General features: G+C 36.3%; 1 protein-coding gene across 2 annotated transcripts in view; it reads left to right on the top strand.

Annotated features, from left to right (window-relative positions):
- The window catches only part of ST8SIA4 (ST8 alpha-N-acetyl-neuraminide alpha-2,8-sialyltransferase 4), a 106,529-nt gene that overhangs the window by 4,859 nt on the left and 78,176 nt on the right, over nucleotides 1-23,494 (top strand). For both annotated transcript variants that reach the window (XM_004009095.5, XM_042250791.1), the window contains exons 2-3: nucleotides 2,497-2,628; nucleotides 13,095-13,352. In XM_004009095.5, coding sequence (XP_004009144.1) covers nucleotides 2,497-2,628; nucleotides 13,095-13,352 — 390 coding nt within the window. The remainder of the gene's footprint in view (nucleotides 1-2,496; nucleotides 2,629-13,094; nucleotides 13,353-23,494) is intronic.

Genomic DNA, 23,494 nt, shown 5'->3' with positions numbered 1-23,494 from the left:
CTTCTTTAAATCTTTGCAGTTCTAAAAAGGCTGCATACCATACTGCGGCAATCATCCTGCTTTATAAAAATGTATCTTTATCTACCTGTCAGTAAAGCAATCTTCCACAGGTATTTAAAACGCCAGCTTACTTCTTCTATAAAAGTTTATTGGTGGCAAAAAGCTATTTTAATTAGAATAGGGAAAAGGAGTCCAAAATGGCGGTGCTAAAAGACAAGGAAGGGAAAAGCCCACAAAAATAGAACAGAGGAAGGTCAAAGGAAGGTCCGAGGACAGAGTGAGGACTTCAAGTAGAATAGCATTCCTGACTAAGCCAAATCTGCATATGGCAGGCCCAGGGGGGAAGAAAAATAATAATAAAAAGAGGAGCCAAAGGGCTCTCTCTCTCCTGCCCCTGCGCACTGGGGCACTCTTCTCTTCGCATCTTTGGACCGAAGTGCCCTCACGCCTAGAAGATGGATTTTCCTGCTATCTTCTAAATAAAATAGAGCTGTAACACTGATTTGTCTAAGAGCTATAACACGGTCTGTTCGCGACCTGAGAGCTATAACAAGGCCTGTCCAAGACCCCAGAACTGTAACTCGCAGAGGGGGCTTTAATGTCCGTCACTCCAAATCTTCGTTGTGAGACAGAAACCGAGGAGCCATACCCTCGCCTGACAGTAGCAATCTGTGTTTAGAAAAAGATGAATTGACAGGCCAAGTATTAACAAGATGAAGACTGGAAAGATACTGACCCCCTAGAAATATTTGTGTCCATACCCTTGGAAGTACATCTCCAAAAATATGAAGGTTAACTCTGTACATCCACATTTTCATTCATATATAGTTACATGATTAGACATGTAATACAAAAATTGACTCTGGACCACTGAGTAGTAATTGCACCCTGTTTCCTTACATCCTAAATGACCTCTATAAAATGACTATTATTAGCCATGCCTAGGCATGCGAGTGCATCGTTTTCATCAGTAGAACAGTTTAAAATATTAATTTTTATAGACTTCTAAATTTTACAGGGAGTAGTTGCATTTGATGCTTTGAGTTGCTTCAAATTGGAACTACATGTTTCAAAAAGAATGCAAACCAAAATACCAAACTATAAGGCTCCAATTACAGAATTCATCTAGCAGCTGTTGCACAGGCAGTGTTTCCATTGATAGTAGGGGAGGATTGCCTACATAATAAACACAGATTTAGACTTTGTGACTGAGCAAATAGCCATGCTGCTTTTTAACTATGTTCTTGAGATTCTTAAAAAAAAAAAAAATTAAGAGGTGACATGTGAAGAAATACAGATTTGAAAGGGCTAGGCCATAGACAGGAGGCTTTTTTTTATACTCTAAGTCTGGATTTACATCAATAAAATGCCCAGAAATAGTCTACTGAACAATGAACAGTTTCAACTGTAAAGGCCCTAAGGGCCTAAATGCCATCATAGGTATCTGTCACTTACAGTCAGTACCCCTGCTGTTAGTATGCCTCATGATATACTTGTCCCATGCTGTTGATTGGTGGGGGCAGCACAGTTGATTTTTTGATGTAACCGAAAGTACCAGTAATAATGGCTACTGAATGAGTATTCCCCCAATTGCAATCTCTTATCTCCCCACCCCAAACAACTATCAGAAAGCACTTCATTGTAGAGATTTTTTGAGACCAATGTTATTTCAGAATTAGCACTTCAGTTGTTTTATAAATTACATTCACGTGCAGAGTCCCATTTAATCCTCACAAAGTCGAAGCATATTAGTTAATATTTTTGCAGTTTTCAAGGTAAGGTTCAAGCCACCTCATCACAGAGGATGAGATGGCTGGATGGCATCACTGACTGGATGGACATGAGTCTGAGTGAACTCCGGGAGTTGGTGATGGACAGGGAGGCCTGGCATGCTGCGATTCATGGGGTCACAAAGAGTCGGACACGACTGAGAGACTGAACTGAACTGAACTGAAAGCCACCGTGGCCTGGAAAGAAAATAGGGTCCAAGGATTTAGGCGCTTGCAAGCAACAGAGTCACAAACATGCCTAGATCACTTGATAGCCAGCGTCTTCTTACTCCAAAACAAAAGCTCTTTCCGTTATGTCTCATGGCTCCTGTGGAAATAAAATTACTCTCTTAGGAGTCACAGTTACCCAGATGCAGGGGAACTGGCCAAACATCCTGTCTCTATTGTTAAGCGCAGCAGGGAGGGAGGGATTAAAGGGGAGCAGAACTTTGATGAGAATTTTTTCCTTTAAGTACCGCAAAGGTCTTTTCTTTACATGAAACCAGTTTTATTTTAAAAGAGTAAGTGAAATGATAAATGTAGATGATTACCTGATAAAGTCACATTTACCTAATCTTCGTAATACCTTTCCTCATGCTCATACGTCTTCTTCTAACATATAGAAAATGTTGTATCTGTAAGCTGTCACCATAATCTACATCAGGTATTATGATATTACACAAAGTGTTTCTTATTTTTACAAAGATTTTATTGTGTTCTGTTCCAGAGAAGGTGAGCTGTGTTTGAGTCGATCCCTTGTCAATAGTTCGGATAAAATCATTCGGAAGGCTGGTTCTTCAATCTTCCAGCATTCTGTAGAAGGTTGGAAAATCAATTCCTCTTTGGTCCTAGAAATAAGGTGAGTTTCTTTAATAAGGCATAATGAATTTCACATCATGTTCGAGAATATGCTGGACTTGGCAAACCTACCTTGAATGCTTGATTTATAATTTAAGTGTGCATACTTCAGTAAGAGTGGACCAGTGCTTAGTGTTGCTCACTGAAAGATGTGAAGTTGTAAGACTGAAATCAATATACAGTCAGAAATATAAGGATGAATATGTGAGTTTTTAACATACTGTCTTTATACTAATGAAATAAAACAGTCAGCAGAACCCTAATATTTAACATAACTTCTGTCTGGATGGACATATATTTTGAGAATTATCTTTAACTTCTCTAAAGTCTTTAATAATCTTGTGTTTTCTCATACTGGATACAAGTAGAGCCTATTCAACTGCTATTTTTGCCAACAGTTCTAAATAAACTTTACTTACTCCATGAGTACTTATTCAATAATTATATCCTAAACAGGTAAAAATTAGCAAATAAGGTTTCTAGAATAGAGGTTTATTCTTTGTAAGATTCTGGTATTTTCATGTAGATAAGCTCTTGAAATCAAATACAGCACCTATCTATATTCATTATATCTTGGTTTATTCAGTTATAATTCTATAACTAAGAAGAAAGTTAGGGCCTTCCTAATTATAGAGGAAGCAAGATCATTTTCACAATAGTTACTCTGCTGTGTTGGTTGGCATGTTTAAATCAGAGCATTTCAGTAAATCAGAACTCTTAAAAGTTCAAGAGAACAACCATCCTTTACATAATAAAACATTGCATTTTCTAGCATTGGTAAAATGCTAATTACTCAATGACTGAATATTAACATACAGGTTTTGTAAGAGTGGTTTAGTGGTTAAGAGGGTAAGCTGGCTGATCTCTTTGGGTTTCTATGTCCTCACTTCTTGCCTCACATCTATATATAATGCAGAATAAGCCACTTGAAGGAAGAATCTACTACCCTCATCTTCACTGTACCCATAGCAATTCATAGAATGCATTGCATCGAAGGCACTCACTACATGTTAAAATATAATTGAAAGAGTGGCTGCAAATTAAAAAGAGATGGGTGCCATGGAAATGCAGGAATTGGTAGACATCTTTGTTTTAAAACTTTCAGTCTAACTGGAGTGGAAACAGGAATCAAATCTGACACTTGGCAATGTCAAGTGGTGTATGTTTGGTTGTTTTTAGTTGAGGGTGAACTTTGTATATTTGAGGGCAGAGTACAAGAACAAGGAGATGAGTAGCATCTGACTGATGTAGGACAACTCTGACAGTTTATAAATTAATGTCTTCCGGGTAGAATGTGTGCAGCAATCAATGGATAAAAGGAAACTTCAAACAGTTCTAATACATTAGCAGATTCCTTATAAAAGTACAGATTTTCATATTCTCTTGAGAGATTGAAAAATGTATGACTCTGGGCCTGTACTCCTCCTGAGACTTCCTTGGCTGAAACCAACACTAATCATGGTATCTCCAGTTGGACGGTTTTATACCTTGGCTCTGTTTTCTCATGATACCCACCTAGTGTCATCCTTACTATCTCATACTCCTATGCCCACACTGACATTTAGAAACCCTTTAAGAGATGAGATAATTATGAAGGAAAAGCTACAGGATGTGGAACTAGAAGGGGCCATGAGTACAGTGTGTTTGAGTTTAGAATGGAGTAAGGATTTAATATTTCTTAGAAGTAGATCAGAGAGAGAGACACATGGGTGATTAAAAAGAAAATATATGACCTACAAGAATGGCTAGAAAGAAAACATTTAATTGTGAACGATTTGATGAGAAAGGTGTTATGTAAGGTTCTGTAGGTCAAGTAAAGGAAAGTAATGAAAGAAAATAAAAGTAAAATCAGAAATTGAAATACTTTAATATAATTATTATATCTAATAATTGATGTAATGAATGTATCTAACCATGCTGAATAATAAATCAGGTTAAGTCTAATAAATAAAAATACATAATTAACAATAGTTTAATCAATAAATCTGGCCATGTCTTCTTAGTATCTGTGAAAAAATGAATACTACATAGGGGCATGAGGCTCCATCTATTGCTGTTTTTAAGATATTCAAGCTAAAAGTATTTAACATAAGTTGACCCAAGCAATTTATTATTACAACTTTACAAATTAATGAGAGTTGCATTCATATCTTTAAGGGTGATTTATTTTCAATTATAATAGCTCATAATGTGAATGAAATGTAAATACTCTTTTCATATGGTTCTCCTTAGCAGGTAAAGAAATAAACAATTAAACACTGAGCAAATATTGAATAAGACATACAAAGTTATCACCTCCTTTCAAGGAAATAATTTATAAAACTATTACTGCTCAATATACAGTTTATAAAAATTATATAATTGCCTATCACAGTAGTGACTAGTAAGTATCAATTTGACACCTAATATACAAAAATGTAGAATATAAAATAGCTAGTTAGTGGCTTAACTTTCTTTTTAAGTCCAACCTAAAACTAATTTTGGTTATTTTCCTTTGTTTTTCCCCACATCTATAGCATTTATGAAGAACCACATTAAATTTGTGTCAGTGAGTGGGTGTGGGCCTATTTTATGTTTTCAAAATTCTACTTTGAAGTTTTTGATTAAGACATTACAACTAGTCAATTTTGACCTTACATGATTGAACAGTGCTTACAAATCTTTCTCATTTTTGAAATCTCATTAAACTTATTATGCTCTTGTGACATTCCTAATAAATTATTTATCTATTTACATTAAAATGTGAAACAGTCACTGAAGATAAATTGTTTTCCCCTACTTTTGTAGACATGATTTTCTTTCTTATTACTAATTCTCCCAGCCCTATATACACTCTGCTGCTTACATATGCACATCAAGAAAGGATTCATATATATTCATCAAACAACTGTACCTCTGGGGAGTTATCTGAGAGAGATGATTTCGTATATTAGTTCATTGTACTTTGAAAACTCATCGAGATTGAGGGAAGTTTATGCATCCCACAGCTAACTTCACAATTAAACTAATTAGCTTGGTTAAAGGTTTGATTTTATTGTTAGTAGCTTGTTCTTTCTCTTGCCTGGAGAACCCCAGGGACGGGGGAGCCTGGTGGGCTGCAGTCTAGGGGGTCGCACAGAGTCGAACACGACTGAAGCGGCTTAGCAGCAGCAGCAGCAGCTTGTTCTTTATATTGTAAGCTAAGAAATGACATGTTTAAGATGCATCAGATGTTGTCAGTCTATTTGTGAACAATGTACTGAGAAATTGTACTAGTCATGTCCAACATTTGTGACTTGACTTTCTTTTTCATCTTTGGGTTGTTTCTTTTTGTTCCCTCATTTTTCATATGTTGAATAGGAATCTAAAGAATTACAATACCAGATATAAATGTGCGGAAACGTATGAGCTCAGCTACTGCTCATCAGGATCAGAATAAGCACATCGTGATTAGTCAGCAAATGTATCTTCAACTGGTAGTGGCATTATATATCAAAGTTCTTCAGTGGATACAGTTTGCAGGTTGAGTAACCATAGCAGCAGATTTGTTCCTGCTTCAGCTTGTCAACAATAGCTTGCTCCTGCACGCATTGATTTACTATAGAAGAAGGTCCACGTACCGTTCCACTTGTCCAGTAAGTGACCATTTTGGGTCTCACAGTGCATTAGTTCCCTGGTCATCCTTCAAAGCCAGGCCTCTCTGACTGTGCAACCAGAGCCTCTTATTAAGAGATAAATATTTTAGAAGGCTCAAGTTTAATACTAAAAGTGCATACTATTAAAACGCATCTTTATGTAAAGTTCACAAGGTGGAGTTTTTTTGCTCTAACATAATAAAATATAACAGTATCCATCCAATATTGCCAAATGCTGAACCAAAAATCAAATGGCTACCTGAGGTGTAAATTAAACTAAAACAGGCTTTTCTTCAAGCTTTTTTAAGACAGTTTTGCCTTTTCATTTAGTTGTGTTCAGAATTTTTTTTTTTTATTTTAAACTAACTAGAATATCTTTCCTGTAACAGCTAGAACCCTAAGCTCAGAAGCCCTAACAAGCCAGGCTCCTCTGTCCATGGGATTTTCCAGGCAATAGTACTGGAGTGGATTGCCATGTCCTTCTCCAACAAGCTATAGGTTATGTTTTTGTTTGTTTGTTTGTTTCAGAGCTTTAAGTCACGTTACCTTGCAGAATTAATCTTTTGAGACAAAAAATTGTCTGCTTTTTCTAGGCGTAATGAAACACTTGGCATTTCTTAAACTTTTTTTTTTTTTTTCAGTGAAAACAATTGAATTGATTCAGTGATTTTTGTCTAGAGTCAAAAGTTTGCAAAAACTGATTCCTAATATATGTGTATCACTACCTAATTCGTTTCTCAACGTGTGATGCCTTCCAGCTGTAAGATTCGCCTCACAGCCTCACAATACTTACTGATGAAGTCAACAATGTCATTTAGATTAAATTTTAGCTGCCACAGCACGTGTGCTTGCTGTTGACAGGAAACCTACAGAGAAGAAAGAGTGGCACCTGGTGATAGGTTAGCTATATTTAACATTTCACAAGTGAAAACAATGTTTAGTAAATTAATTCCCCAGGACTCTGCAGCTGCTATTTCAAGTGGTGGGTGACGTTGAAAGGGAAGTTGTAGTTGAAAATTCAGTTGAAAAGTTTCTGTATAGCATCTATTCCTGTCGGTTTCATGGTCTAAACCAGTCTTTCAGTTTAAGCCAACATTGCCTAACAAAATAGTATCTTTATGACTAACTTTTTAGTCTTACCAAAAGTGAAAAATATTTTCTGATTCTGTCAGTTTATCTTTATCTTTAAGACAGTTGCTGAATTTAGGTGTTTGCTTTTGAATAAGGTTTCAGAAGTTACATTATGCTAACAAAGTAACAGTTAAAGACCTGTAAGGTCTTCCCGGCTTCCTCCGTGGCTCAGATGAAACCCTTCCGTTGTGTTGTTCTTTGAGGTCACACACAGACAACACAATTCTCTGCTTTAAAAAGCTGGTAATAACTTGACCACATATTAAGAAAGCTTACACTGGTACAGCCTGCATATTCAATGTTAGCTTCTGTTGATTTATGCTTCCAAGTCCAGAAATTGGAGTTTTCTATCTCTTTCCAAAGTAGGTTTTTGTTTTTTTTTTTAAACGAGCTGCTTTCATTCATGTCGATTTTATCTTTTAAGCAAAGCATGTATGTTCCCCTTGGTAATACTTAACATGTTTCAGTTCAACATAAGTACACGAGCTTTTCAGGCTCCCAATGACGTTCAGTTAATTATATTTAAGCACTAGTTTTCTTCTTTCTGGGGCTTCCCCAGCGGCTCAGCAGTAAGCAGTCTCCCTGAAATGCAGGAGACTTGGGTGTGATCCCTGGGTTGGGAAGATCCCCTGGTTCTTGCCTGGAAAATCCCATGGACAGAGGAGGTTCATGGGCTACAGTCCTTGTGGTCACAAAGAGTTGGACACGACTAAGCACCCCCTCAATTTATTTGTTCTGGTTTTCTCTTCAATAGATTTATAGTCTGAACAACAATTAGACTTAGCAAATCCATATAATTTTTATATTACATTAAACCTATAATCTAAAAAATACAACCTATTGGGGAGGAAAAAAAAAACAACCAAATTTTCTTTACTGTTTCCAAACAAATATCAAGCATTTTCATCAATATTTTCACTCATTGTAATTATTTTCAGTCTTTATTTCACCCTACACCAAGAATTTTAGTTCAGATAATACTCAAAGCATAGGTTTAAGCCCATAGAAATGAAAAGTTTGGTTCAATGTAGGAAAAAGAATAAGCTGGAGGCATTCAAGGTCCACCTCCCCTTTTCAGCTTAAGAAAGCAAATTCTATGGCAACAATTGTTCTGAGTTTTATCTAAGAAGATTACATTTTTATATTTCAATTAGTCTGTGTGAATTGGTGTTTTGTATTCTGTTTTGTAAAGTACTTTTACTATTGTTACTGCTTCCATTAAAAAAAAAAAAAAACACTGTTGAGCCTATAAGACAGCATTGGAATAATACATACAATAATATCATCTGTACTTAATACTTATTTATCACATTAAGCATTATTTTTTCCTGAACTCTTAGAGTCCACTTTTTAAATGTCAATTTTCCCTAAGAATGAACTTATATAAACTCAGAGATTTAGAGACCTGTGTTGGAAAATATTTTTGCTGCTAACTTTTTATAACACAGCAAAGATACTGTGATTGGAAAGTCCCTCTTGCCATCCGTTGACAAACATTTAAGTGTTAACGTTATGAGTAAGGGGATTTTCCCTTTTGGATTTCCAAGCTAAAGAGTCCTTTTTCAAAGCCGGACCTGTAATCCATTCACCTTTGGCTTGCAAACATACCACAACTCCTGTGTTAAATCTTCAAATACCTACAGCAACTCCTTTAAATTATGTTCAAAGGAAAATGATAAACATCATCTAGTTTGTCAATTCGACCACATCCGTGCAGTCTTTAAAGTCAAGCTTGTCATTTTCACAGGAAATGAAAAAAAAAAAATTGTTAAAATACAGGTATCAGGCATTAGCTAATTTTTTCACCAGAGAAGTAAGTGGGAGTTAATATGTACAAAAGTTGATTGCTGCTCTTGGCGCTAGTTAACTTTTATGAAGACTCACATGTGCTTAACATAATGAAAGGCTTCTTAATTTTCTGCAGTTCATATGCTCCATAGTTGCTGATTTCAACAGCAATTCTCTTCTGATGTAGTCTGTACTTTGTTAAGATGACTATTATGATGCCTTATAAGGTTTGTTAATTTAAAATTTTCATTTGTAGGGCATTTATATACATTTTCCTGTATAAATTTTACTCCTTATAAGCCTGATAATCCAAATATTTGATAAAAATTCAAAAAATCTTCTTTTTTTTTCAGAGCTAATGGGCATATTCCTTGTGTGTCAAATCTAGACAAATAAAATATTCAGTGATCTGGTTTCCTAATTAGATCACACATTAAAGTGGGATATGTTTAAAGCAAACCAAAGTAAAACCAAAGGATTACGGTTTTCTCAGGGTATATGCCCAGTAGTGGGACTGCTGAGTCATATTATAGTTTTATTTTAGTTGTTTAAGGAACCTCCAGAGTGGTTGTATCAATTTACATTCTCACCAATAGTGCAAGAGGGTTTCCTTTTCTTCACACCCTCTCCAGCATTTATTGTTTTTGATGTTTTTTTCGATGATGACCATTCTGACCAGTGTGAGGGCCGTTTGTAGCGATATGGACGATCCTAGAGTCTGCCATACAGACTGAAGTAAGTCAGAAAGAGAAAAAGCAAGTACCACGTATTAACACGTGCGTATGGACTCTAGAAGAACGGTACTGATGCACCTATTTGCAGGGCAGGAATAGAGAGGCAGGCGTGGAGGACATACTTGTGGAGATGGTGGGGGAAGGAGAGAGTGGGACGAATTGAGAGGGTAGCATTGACATTTGCAATGTCAATTACACCTTGACTACCATATGCAAAAGAGATAGCTGGTGGGAAGCTGCTCTATTGTACAAGGGGCTCAGCTTGTTGCTCTGTGATGATCTAGGCAGGTGGGATGGGGGAGGTTGAGGAAGGCTCAAGAGGGAAGGAATATGTGTTTACATATAACTCATTCGTCTTGTAGAGCAGACACTAAAAAATTTGCAAAGCAATTATATTCCAATTAAGAAATAAATAAAAAGAAAAGGAAAGATTGTTGTTGTTCAGTAGCTGTTATGTCCAATTCTTTGTGACCCCATGCAACTATAGCATACTAGTCTCCTCTGTCCTCCACTAACTCTCAGAGTTTGCTCAAATTTATAACCATTGAGTCAGTGATGCTATCTAACCATCTCATCCTCTGCTGCCCTCTTCTCCTTCTGTCTTCAATCTTTCTGAGCTTGAGGGTATTTTCAAATGAGCCAGCTCTTCGCATGAGGTGGCCAAAGTGTTGGAGCTTCAGCTTCACCAGCAGTCCTTCCAATGAATATTCAGTGTTGATTTCTTTAGGATTGACAGCTTTGATCTCCTTGCTGTCTCAGGACTCTCAGGAGTCTTCTCTGGTATTACAGTTCGAAAGTGTCAATTCTTCAGCACTCAAGCTTCTTTTTGGTCCAACTCTAACATCTGTACATGACTGCTGGAAAAGGCATAGTTTCCGCTCTCTAGATTTGTCATAGTTTTCCTTCCAAGGAGCAAGTGTCTTTAAATTTCATGGCTGCAGTCACCATCCTCAGTGATTTTGGAGCCCAAGAAAATAAAATCTGTCACTGCTTCCACTTTTCCCCTTTCTATTCGCCAGGAAGGAAGAGACTAGATGCTATGATCTTAGTTTTTTGAATGTTCACTTTTAAGCCAGCCTTTTCACTCTCCTCTTTCACCTTCATCAAGAGGCTCTTTAGTTTCTCTTTACTTTCTGTCATTAGAGTGGTGATAAGCAAAGATATGAATTGTTTTACATCCCTCTTTGCTAGTCATGCTTCTGGCTTTTAAGTAGGATTTGGGGAATTTCCCTTTTGTTGGAGTGTTAAGAAGAGATCATATTTTTTTGCTCAATAATAAAATTTACAAATAGTGACAAAGCTTAAACAGTAATATCATTAGAGGAAAATGTATCTATCATATCATGAATATTATAATGATGACATTGTTTCGTGCTTTCTGAAAATTCATGCTTGAAGTTAAGAGCACTTCAGTAAATAATATCCAGCATCCAACTCAGAAGACTGATTTCTCAGATTTCTTCTAGTGGGTCTCTGTTTGGTAACTTGAGGATCAAGCAGTCTAAGACTTTTGTAAGCTAGGTTCATAGATATTTCTTTGTTAATATATAATGAAAGTCACTCAGTTGTGCCTGACTCTTGCGACCTCATGAACTGGGGCCTGCCAGGCTCCTCTGTCCATGAGTTACTGGAGACATTTGGGAGGTCCCAATTACTGAACTTTCACACAGTTTAAATTGTAAGCCATTGCTAGACTTACTTCCTTCTATCTCAGCTTGCAACTTGGCTGTTTTGTGTCTGACTTAACCTCTTTTAGTGCCTTGCTGAAAGGGGTAACCAACATAGTTATCCAAGAGCAACAAGCTATTATATGTAGAATATGACTCGCAGGTTATTACAGACCACAGTTTTAGCAGATGCTATCCTGTATCATGCCAGGAGTCACCAGCTTTCCAGGCAGCTGTATCTATTTTCTCATTTTCCATCATTTAACTTAGCATAAATGCATATATTTTTATGTAGCTTCTCACATCTGTTAACCAATTTCTTTAGTAGATAGGGGATAGGCTAAGCTTCCATAGAAGGGAAACTTTAAAATACAGTGGGTCACAGGGAGCTCACCTTGGTGCTGTGATGACCCAGAGGTGTGGAATGGGTGGACAGGTGCAAGGCAGGTTCAAGAGGGAGGAGATATGCGTGTACTTACAGCTGATTCACGTTGTTGTATAGCAGAAACTACCGCAACATTGTAAAGCAAGTATCCTCCGATTAAAACTTTTAAAAAATTCAATGGGCTGGTCAAACAAGTTGGAAGCTTATTTCTTTCTCCTATAGGAATATACTTGATCCACTCATATCCTGTTTAAGAAAACTAACTCAGATGACCAAATCCAGCTATATTTTGGTTTGGAAACTTGGACATGTTCTAGTTGAGCATCCATGTCCCCAAGTAAAACTTGGAAGATTCGATTAGGAAAAGAGAGAAGGGAAGAAAGAACACAGAGACAGTGAGTTGTCCCTGCTGTACAAGGTCCAGTATTCTATCTGTCCGTGTTTTCCTCTAGGATAGCCATCCTGTTTCCAGGATTCTTGAGCTTGGAGGGAAACTTTCATAAGTACATATTGCTGTAGCTTTAGCATTACTTCAAATAATTACAATATACACATGACTTGGTAAGTGTCAATAATTTTATTGGAATGATCAGTCCTTTAATAGAGCTAACTATAATTCCAAACAATTTCAAGTTTCTTCTATGCACCTTAACTAGACAATACTGAACAAAATAGATGATTATGGATAATTAATGAAGGTTGGCAGAATACTATCAGGCTCAGGAAAGTCAACTCATGGCAATAGTATTTCATTTAATAAACTAATTTTCTGTTTGATAGATAGGGGGCCTTTTTCACTCCACATATAGGTGTATATAGTGTATATCTACTTACAGAATCATTGAAAAACTATGTGTAAATGACGTTTTAAAAATATATTTTATTTCCTAAAGTATCAACTTAATTGGTGGGTTTAATTACCAAATGCGTTTCTTTATAAATGATATTACCTCGTTATTGACCAGAGGCACGTTCATGCATCTTTTGTTTCCTGAACATTATTGACCAGAGACGTTTCAGTTTCACTTACATAACAAATTGCTTGACACCTGCATGAATTTCTGCGAAAATCCCCCAGTCAATAACATGTCACCAGTCCTTGGATGCGTTGTCGTTAACGGGAAACTTTGCTTGTATCTCAAATGCAGGAAGAACATTCTTCGTTTCCTAGATGCCGAACGAGACGTCTCCGTGGTCAAGAGCAGCTTTAAGCCTGGTGACGTCATACACTACGTGCTGGACAGGCGTCGGACACTAAACATTTCTCAGGACCTGCACAGCCTCCTGCCTGAAGTTTCGCCAATGAAAAACCGCAGGTTTAAGACTTGCGCTGTTGTTGGAAACTCGGGCATTCTGCTGGACAGTGAGTGTGGAAAAGAGATCGACAGTCACAATTTTGTAATAAGGTGAGTTTTCTTCTGTTGCTAAAATGTGTACTTTCTTCAAAGACCATTTACTTAGGACTAGAACGCTGACAGAAATATGTAAATCTAATATTAATAAAGAATTAGTGAAAGCTAAACCTAGCATTCATCGACAGTATCTTTATCTGTGTAATATCCACATTTACTTACCCTGAAATGTCAAATTAAAATTATATCATTGACAGAAAAGGTGATCTTATAGCAATAATTCATACCAGCTTTTCTTTTTAATTTTTTTGGCCAAATGATAATTATATTACATATAATACATAGAAAAACTATTTGCTAATAGATGTAATTACTTGTTATAATTTAATTTATTTAATTGTTTATTTCTATTACTGAATAGTTCTTCTGTGTATAATTTATAATATATTTATAATTATTCTTTTCTATTAGTGAATGAATTAATTCACTTAATTGCATTTATAAGCCATTTATATTCAATAAATTATTTTACTTATTCACAAAATTATGAACATTACTCTGCAATGATATAACAGGTGTAACTTAATTTTACTGTTTTAATAATGATTATTTAACATATTCTAGGAATATACTGTAGCAAATTTATATTTGATACCTTGGGCCAAATTGATTTCATCACTTTTTATATGTAGTATTTGTGAATGTTAGTATATTTTGATTTTTTAGTTTTCTCATGGAATTAAACATAGCTATTTGTTTTTCATTGATGTTCAACAGATATTTGATGAATCATGTGTTTGGTTAGCTTTTGATTAACTGAAAGAAGGACAACCATAGACTTAGGATTATAATAATGACATAGATATTAATTAGCATTTTTAAATTCTGTTATTATTTTTGAATAGAGTTGTTGGTTTTTTATTTCTTCATAAATACTTGCTAAATAAATGAAACATGTATATTGAAATATGAAATATGGCAATATAAAGATAGATAGGAAAGTATGCTGATTCCATGTTGACAAAAGGCTTGAAGTCTTGAAGCTATGTAGGAATCCTGCTTGTGGTAGTATAGATCTTGAAAAAAAATTTTTTTTGAACTATGGTATTAAAAATAAATATAATAAATATTAATATAAATAGGCCACAGGTTTTTTATAAAGAAATAATAGCTGTGAAAAATCATAAGAGAACACTCAGGGAATACAATTCATAACAATGAATATTGCTACGAACATTTTGTATAACTATCTTAGTTTGCTCAGTCACATGAAGTGTTAGTGATAGATTTGACATCAGTTGACCCTTTAAAACCCTGAGCTTTTAAATCGATTGAACTGAGAGTGAAAAACCCTGTGAAAATGTAGGTATACAAACAAAATTGTGTCCAAAGAGGAGACAAATTGTTTGATGAGGGAATGATGGTGGAAATGGAAGCAATGAGCTTAAGACGTTGAAGTCTGTATGAAGTATGGTTGGGAAGAAACAGTAAGGCTTCTAGAATTTCTGAAGAGATTAAAATCAGAGCTCAGATAAAATGAGGAAGAAAAGATTTTAGAGTATAGTAGAAATTTCAGAAAGTAGATAATCTGTAAAGATGATTAATACTGGAGGGATACAGGATTCGAATGTGTCCTGTATCCTTATTAATAAGGACTGACTCTTTATTCCTACATCTCTTTAAACTTCAGCATTGAGACCTACATAATGCACTGGGTTCAACCTCACCTCTAACTCTGAAATTAAGATTGTAATGTCAGCTAACACCTCAACCAGAGCATATAATTGTGTCTTCTTTTTTGTGGTGAGAATAATTAAGATCTTGTATTTTAGCCACTTTGAAGTGGGTAGTGCGGTGTGGTGACTATAGTCACTGGGCTGAATTAGATCTCTTGAACGTCCGTGTTTGTTGCAGGTCGCTCACTAACGTTTGAGGGTTCCCCAGGTGCCACTGATGGTAAAGAACCTGCCTGTCAATGCAGGAGACATAAGAGACGTGGGTTCAATCCCTGGGTCGGAAAGATCCACTAAGGGAAAAAATGGCAACGCACTCCATTCTTGCCTGGAGAGTCCCTTGGACAGAGAAGCCTGGTGGGCTACAGTCCATGGGCTCACAAAGAGTTGGACGTGACTGAACGGCTTAACCCACCGATGTTTGAGCATTTGCAATTGTAGAGTGTTTTTAGGAACTGAACTTCAGAAGTTCTTTATACTTTCCTCAGCTATGATTATTTTAAAAGCTTATTAACAAGAACACCATATAGCGGTCAATTCTTAGGGTCCCTAAGTGTGTTACGGTCTTACCAAGAAGTGTAAAACACTGAGGATAAGCATTTCAATGAAGGCATAAGATTATTGCCATAATTACTTTTTTTTTTTTTGCTTCTATTTTACTAGTTTCTGAAACTAGAAGCTGGAATGTTCTACATTAAAATATGTACTAGGAAAGTGTAGCCTACGGATGGGTTTCTGATTTTCCAAGAATAATTTCGGCAAGAATACATTTAACATTAGAAACAGGTAATCCCTGCAGCGAAACCTGTTTTTTTGGTCATAATATCTAGTTTGGAAACCCATTCCTTTGAGTCTCTTGGACACAAGAGACTTCAGTGACACATTGTTATACCAGACCTCCACCCTTCCTAAAACTCTAATCTTCCCCCTGGCATGTGTGTGCATGTCATCTGTGTGCATCTTCCTTCCCCAGGTGTATGTGACCTTTTGTTAGTGTACAAGTGTCTGTTCTACTCTAGAACAACAGAAAGGATTTTTGCTTTAAAACTCAATCGAAACCCCATTCCTTGAAACATTAATAGTTTCCCATCCAGGTCAAACTGGTTAAAGTCACAAATTTTAGTAACGATTTTTAAAAGTCTTCCAAATTTCCCATCTTCTCCGAGCTATATGGTGTGTACGTGCATTTGCTTAGGTATATAGTTTTAATTGGTTGTTTGCCTGTATTGCCTATTGCTCCCAGTTTGTTTGTTTCTCTTTTCTTCTTGTTAGATAATAAGTTTGTTATGGGAGAGACAACTTATGTCTGAGCTCTTACCAAGGACACTGTTAGTTCAGTGACCCCTCAAGGATCAGATTCACCCTGGTATTATGTTCAATTTGACCTCTGACATGAAGCAAAGCTTTCTTTTTAGATAAAATATTCGTTCAACATTAGATTTCAAACTTTATCTGTATTTTTTCTGAAGGTGCTTTAGAGAAATGAAATGCTGTCTTCTTTGTTTAATGATGTACAGAATGCATTATTACATGCAAACAGGAATCTTTCTCTCCAAGCAGTTGTCCTGTTGAGAAGGAGAGCAAGGTGCATGGCATAATTGGCCTGTGAAGTGTATCGGTATTTTGGGAGAATGTTACTTTTAATGTCCCACAATATTTTTAAATAAGCTGCTGAAAACTGCTCATGTTAAGTGCCTGCACGCATAGTGATAGCTGTGCACAAGAATTGACACACACACACACACATTGTCATGCATTTCTTCTCTTAGAAGAGATACTCCCTCAGGGGCTATTTGTATTAGAAGTTAATCAATTAAATTAAATGCTGGGTTTGCAGGGATGTTACACAAAATGGGAGTTCGATCAATATCAGGATGCTTAAAGGGGAAAAAATGAGGGTCAGAAAAATCAAAACCTTACTCTGATTCTCTAATTACTAAATATTGAACTGATTTGTAAAATCTAGGTTTTACATGTATCTAAAAAACAGAAAAATGGGCAGAGAAATATTTTTATTTCTTAATAAAAATGCCTAAAATCATAATTCAAATATTAGCATTATGTCCACGTGTGCTACCCTTAAGACCCCTAATCTGTAATTCCTCAATCGGTGAGTACCGTGCTGAAAGAAGGAGGCCAGGACAGAGCACAGGTGGGCAGTCACTCACTCAAATTGAAAATACCTCGCTTTTCTGGACTTGAAATCCTGTCTGAAAGGGAAAGTTCATTAAGGATGATAAAGTTCTTGTGATGTTAAAGATCTTGAAATATAGCTCCAGATAAGCAAAAATTCAATTTAATCTGGCACCAGTGTGTCAGATAAAAACCTTCTCTCACCTCGTAAGCATTAGAAACATTGTCCCATTGATATTACATTCTGTATTTTATATCTGGATGGCCTGACATGCTAAATATTGGAAAGAAAGAGAGAGAAAATCAATGCTTCAAAGGAAGACTATTACCCAACATAGAATCCAGGATTTCAAGCAGAATTCATTGTCTATGATACTGGATAAAGTTGTATACCTTTCTATACTTTAGTTTTCTAATTTAGAAACTGATATTATTGTATGAACTGTTTCTCTATTCCTGGAGTGTTACACCTAGAGTGATGAATTGTCACTGCACAATGTCAGTGCTAAATTTAGCCTATATACTCATCTAAAGGTATGCTGTAAAATTTCAAGAATTTAGAGTTTGGAAGACATGCATCATTTATGTATCAGATTAAGTAAAAGAAAACAGAAGTTCCCTTCATGCAGTCTGTTTAAAAGAATCTTTAAATCCTTTCCTGGGTCTTTTTTTTTTTTTTTTTTTTGCTTTGCTTTGTGTTAGGTATAAAGTTATTTCAACAGTTCATATCTTAGACTAAAGAATATACCTCTTTAGTGGTCAAAGTTGGATTTTGCAAAATGATATTTAAACTGCTTTTCAATTGTCCTGCAGTTTTTGAATGTTTTCTCATTTTTTTGGATGCTTTAGTCCCGTGTATATTTACAAAAAAAAAGTACATTATAATATTTGTATTGTCTATATTCAAGAATTTCATAGGCTTAACAAGAGTAGTTTTCTTCTCTTTTTTTCTGCCACTTTATTCTTTTAACTGAAGGATAATTGCTTTACAGAATTGTGTGGTTTTCTGTCATACATCAGCAAGAATCAGCCATAGGTAGACCCATATCCCCTCCCTCCCGAACCTTCCTCCCATCTCTCTCCCCATACCACCACCAAGAGTGGTTTTTCTAATGAGAACCAGAAAAGTAAGGTATTTCCTAAAACTAACCCTGAAAGGTGCTGAAAGACCATCTTCCCTGGTTCTTCTCTACCCCCATCGTGGTGTGGAAGCGATCGTGCATTCTTTCCATTTTCTGGGCGTGTGCGGATGGTAGGAAATGGCAAGCATCTGCCAGGGCAGGTTCTTCATAGAAGGACAGCGTCCAGCCTCATCTAAAGTAAACTGAGCCCACAGTATGCTCTTTGATGCCGTATGGGGGACACTGAAGTGAAGTCAAGTGAAAGTCACTGAGTCGTGTCTGACTCTTTGCGACCCCACGGACTATACAGTCCATGGAATTCTCCAGGCCAGGATACTGGAGTGGGTAGTCTTCCAGGGGATCTTCCCAACCCAGGGATCGAACCCAGGTCTCCCGCATTGCAGGCGGATTCTTTACTGGCTGAGCCGCAGGGAAGCCCGGAGGACACTGAGGGAGGAGTTAGTAACAGTTATAGTTCGCAGCTGACACGTTTTGACCATCAGCTGCCACTCCTGTCTCCACGTTGTGCTTAAACAGAGATGCTAGAAGCAATGAGTAAGACTTAAGTGATTTGGACATGGTTAGCTAAGAGCCGAAAAAACACTTTGTGGTGGTGTTCTGGCTGCTTGGGATTTCAGTTCATTTTGTTTATTGATTGCTCTCTTTCCACCTTTCATTTACCCATTCTGTCTTGTCCCTGTCTTCCTCTCGGATAGACAACTTTGCTCGTTTTTCCTTTGTTAATCATTATTCTCAACTCCTGCCATGGTTGACCAGTTCCTTTCTAGTTTCCTTTTCATTAATGTTTTTGTTTCCTAAAAGCACAGGAACAGCAAGGAAAGATCACTTAAAATATCCCTTTAAATGTATACATAGTTATATAAAGAAATCTTTGTCATTCAGATTGAGATTCTGAACTAGCAGCCTTGACATCACTTGGAAGCTTGTTGGGAATACAGAATGTCAAAACTTGCAAAAGGCCTGCCAAGCCAGAATGTGCTTTTGATCACCGTGCCTTGGTGCTTCTTCTGTACATTAAGGTTTGCCATGTACTAGAATTCTCAATATGGCTAAACAGCATGCTCTACAGAAGCTGGCACTACCCAGTAGTCTGGTTTATGTAGCCTGTTATCTTCAAGAACCTAGCACCAAATTTGATACATTGAGGCATGTGCTGTTTATTGAATGAAAGAATTAAGGTAGGATTTGAGAAACTTTTGGTTTGTATTCACATTTTATTGTATTAAATTTATATACTACTGAATTTCAAAGTTAATATGTAAGAAGAGTCATATATAAGGTTATTTATGGTCATTTAAACCTTTACAATTAACAAGAAAATATAGAAATATGAGTAGTATAATGAAATGTACTAGATGTTGGGAATCAGAAAAGCTGGGCTTCTGACAATTACTGGATTCATTATGTTGTACACCTGAAACTAATATAATATTGTATATCAACTATAATTTAATAAAAATAAAATGGAAAAATAAAGCCAGAAAATTAATATTGCACAAAATATCTTAATTTCTAAATATTATTATTTCCAGTGTCCAGTGGCGATGATAATAATAGACCTATAATTTCAAAGTGATTTTCCAAGTATCAGATGGGAAATATAATAAAGATGTGTATAAACTGTAAATCTAAACTAATGAAGAATGATATTAAAGCATACCTTGCTTGAGTTAAGTGTCAGAGTTGAAAGTTAAATTTGTTACTGCATTTTCCAATAGCCATGACCATTGGCTGGAAGTGCAGATTATCTCTGTCTTTCATAAACAAGACGTCAGACCTTCCCCAAATTTGTCAGCTTTACCAACCATGTCTGTAGTTGATACTGAATAACATATGAGATAACATGAAGACACAAGAACACTACTCAAGAGTGTCTATAAAATTTGAGTGTATACAATTAGAAATAATTGTAGTGAAGAGATATATTTCTTCAGGAAACCAAATTATAAGGTAAAAATGTTTTACTTTATGATGATCTAGCTTCCTAAGAGAAGGGATGAGATGTTTCACAAAATGAAAAGATGGAAGAACTGACTTACGTTGACTGATCCCAATGTATTTTTATAACTCAGTGTTTCTTTCTCCATTGGTAGATAATTTATGGGAAACTTTAAATCATTCTCTTTGACCTTCTATAAATGCTAACTCTTTTATAGCAAAATAGAATCTTTTCTGAGATAAAAAATTATGCTTGCTTTTCCATGTGTTCACAAAAATGGTCTTTTTTTTTTTTTCTTCCACTTTCACTGAGAATGTTCGTCATTAATTCAAGTGTGTTTTAGCTGCAAACAGCTAATTTCTGGTAGTGAATCTGATACAGGCATTAGAAAGATTTTTTTTTTAATTCTTATTGATTAAGATAACCACATTATATTTTAGAAATAACAATGTTGATTATTCAGTATGTTATTCATATTTTTGATCTATGAAATTTTATCGTTTTCAAGAAACTACCATTGTTATTTCTATTGATTTAACCATAAAATTCATATTCTAGGTAGAAATCAGAATTTCTATTTAATTCTAATTAGTTATGGTTTTAAAAATTAACTTAAAACTAAATATGGAATTTTTGTGGCTTGTGATGTGAGTTGGGCTTCACTGGTGGTGCAGTCGGTAAAGAATCCATCTGCAATGCAGGAGACCTCCGTTCGATCCCTGAGTTGGAAAGAGCCCCTGGAGGAGGGCATTGCAACCCATTCCAATATTCTTGCCTGGAGAGTCCCCATGGACAGAGGAGCCTGGTGGGCTATAGTCCATGGGATCACAAAGAGTCAGATATGACTAAGTGATTAATAAGCACATGTGATGTGAGATAAGACTCTTTTTTCTTTATAATCATGTGACTGCTTGGATGAAAAGATTTAATCCAGAAGAAAAAAAAAATAATGGAAATAACAATGAATTGACAAGCTATTTTTAAGTTTTAAAATGCTTATCTCATTTTCTAAAAATGCAGTATTAAATACAGTTTCTTCTATCAATCCAACAAGGATATTTAAAATTCTTAATATTCAGCACAAAGTTATGTTGATATTGGGACTCGTATGAAATGCTTTTAAAAATGAAAACTGATACAACTTTTCCAAAACTCAGGTTGACAGTGTCCTCCAAGCCTTAAAAATAGTAGATTGCTTTATTTACCATTTCCAGTTCTAGGAATCTACCCAAATGTGGACACCTATTTAAGTATAAATACTTTTATAACACAGAGCAAGAAAAGGATGAGTAAACCATAGTACATGTGGATGATACGTCATTCAGCACATGAAAAAGGAATCTCAGGCAGAGATGAGTAAGCACGAAGACAATTGCCTTCAGTGGTCTTAGGAGAAGGCGGTGTTTGGGACTCCTCTGCTCTTAGGTTCTTAATGAGACACGCTGTGGAAGGGAAAATGGCAAGGAATGCTGGCCTTAAATTATCAAGGATTGTTTCACATGAAGGTTTCACATGATATCCTATAGTCCAAAAGACGGCCTTGCAGTTTGTTGGTTTATTTATTTGTTCTTGTTGGGGTTTTGTTCTTCCTATTGTAAGCAGGAGAGGAATACAGAGGTAAAGAAGCATCAGCATATTTGCAAATGAAAAGACCGTGATAATGAATAAATCAAAGATAAGAAAGAAAAAGAGCACTCAATAAGATACTAGAGGAGGCAGATGTGATGAATTACAAATCACAGGACAGAGTAAGATGATAGACTTTGATGGTAAGAGTCATACTAATGTAAAATATGGTGGGGATCATCCTTCCCAGACGCCAGAGAAGCATTAGCAAGTGGGCAGTTCACCATTTCATAGATTTTCAAAATATAGCTTCAGTTTTGGGGTTAAAGCATTTGCTACTTGCCTACCAGTGTTCCAAAAACTGAGATCATGGCATCTGGTCCCATCACTTCATGACAAATAGATGGAGGAAAAAGTAGAAGCAGTGATAGATTTTATTTCTTGGATTCCAAAATCACTGCAGATGGTGCCTGCAGCCATGAAATTAAAAGATGTTTGCCTCTTGGAAGAAAAGCTATGTCCAACCTGACAGCGTATTAAAAAGCAAAGACATCACTGTGCCAACAAAGGTCCACATAGTCCAAGCTACAGATTTTTCACTAGTCATGTACAGATGTGACAGTTGAACCATAAAGAAGGGCTAAGTGCCAAAGAACTGTGGGGTGTGTGCTTTGAACTGTGGTGTTGGAGAAGACTGTTGAGAGTCCCTTGGACTGCAAGGAGATCGAAACAGTCAATCCTAAAGGAAATCAACCCTGATTACTCATTTGAAGGACTGATGTTGAGCTGAAGCTCCAATACTTTGGCCACCTGATGCAAAGAACCAGCTCATTAGAAAAGACCCTGATGCTGGGAAAGATTGAAGGCAAAAGGAGAAGATGGCAACAGAGGATGAGAAAATACTGAAAATAGTCTAAATATGGAGATAATAAGAGGTAAAGTAAGAGAGTGATAGTGGGGATACATGGTAGAAGGCAGTTTAAGAAAGTCAAAGAATATATGAATTGTATAATTTATGACTCAGTGGATGTGAATTTGAGCAAACTCTGGGAGACAGTCAGGACAGAGGAGCCTGGCCTGTTGCTTAGGGTCTGTTATATGGCGTTACATGGGGTCACAAAGAGTCCAATATGACTTAGAGAATGAATAACAACAAATAATTCATGGAAAGGGCAAGTAATAGTGAGCATGAATATGCCATGTTTTAAAACATAACATATTTTTAGATGGCAGAAAATGGATCTTGAATAATCCAAACTGGTTTCCATTCCTTCCTCTGAGAAAGTTAGGCTTAGGTTCAGTTCAATTCTCTCGCTCAGTCGTGTCCGACTTTTTACCACCCCATGGACCACAGCACAGCAGGCTTCCCTGTTCATCACCGACTCCCGGAGCTTGTACAGACTCATGTCCATGGAGTCGGTGATGCCATGCAACCATCTCATCCTCTGTCGTCCCCTTCTCCTCCCCCCCTCAGTCTTTCCCAACATCAAGGTCTTTTCTAATGAGACTTAGGTTAACATACCACACTTTCTCATAGATCAGAGAGTCTAAATGACTTTCCTGAGTGTACACAGTAAGTTGAAGAAGGAAACAGTAGAACTTTTTCCTCTAATACTCAGAGTCTAATGCTTTATTTTTAAATGAAGATTGGAAACGCTTGTCTTTTTGCATATTTGTTTATTT

Source organism: Ovis aries, chromosome 5 (assembly GCF_016772045.2).
Source record: "Ovis aries strain OAR_USU_Benz2616 breed Rambouillet chromosome 5, ARS-UI_Ramb_v3.0, whole genome shotgun sequence".
Lineage (NCBI taxonomy): Eukaryota > Metazoa > Chordata > Mammalia > Artiodactyla > Bovidae > Ovis > Ovis aries.
This window is presented reverse-complemented; position numbering and strand designations above follow the sequence as displayed.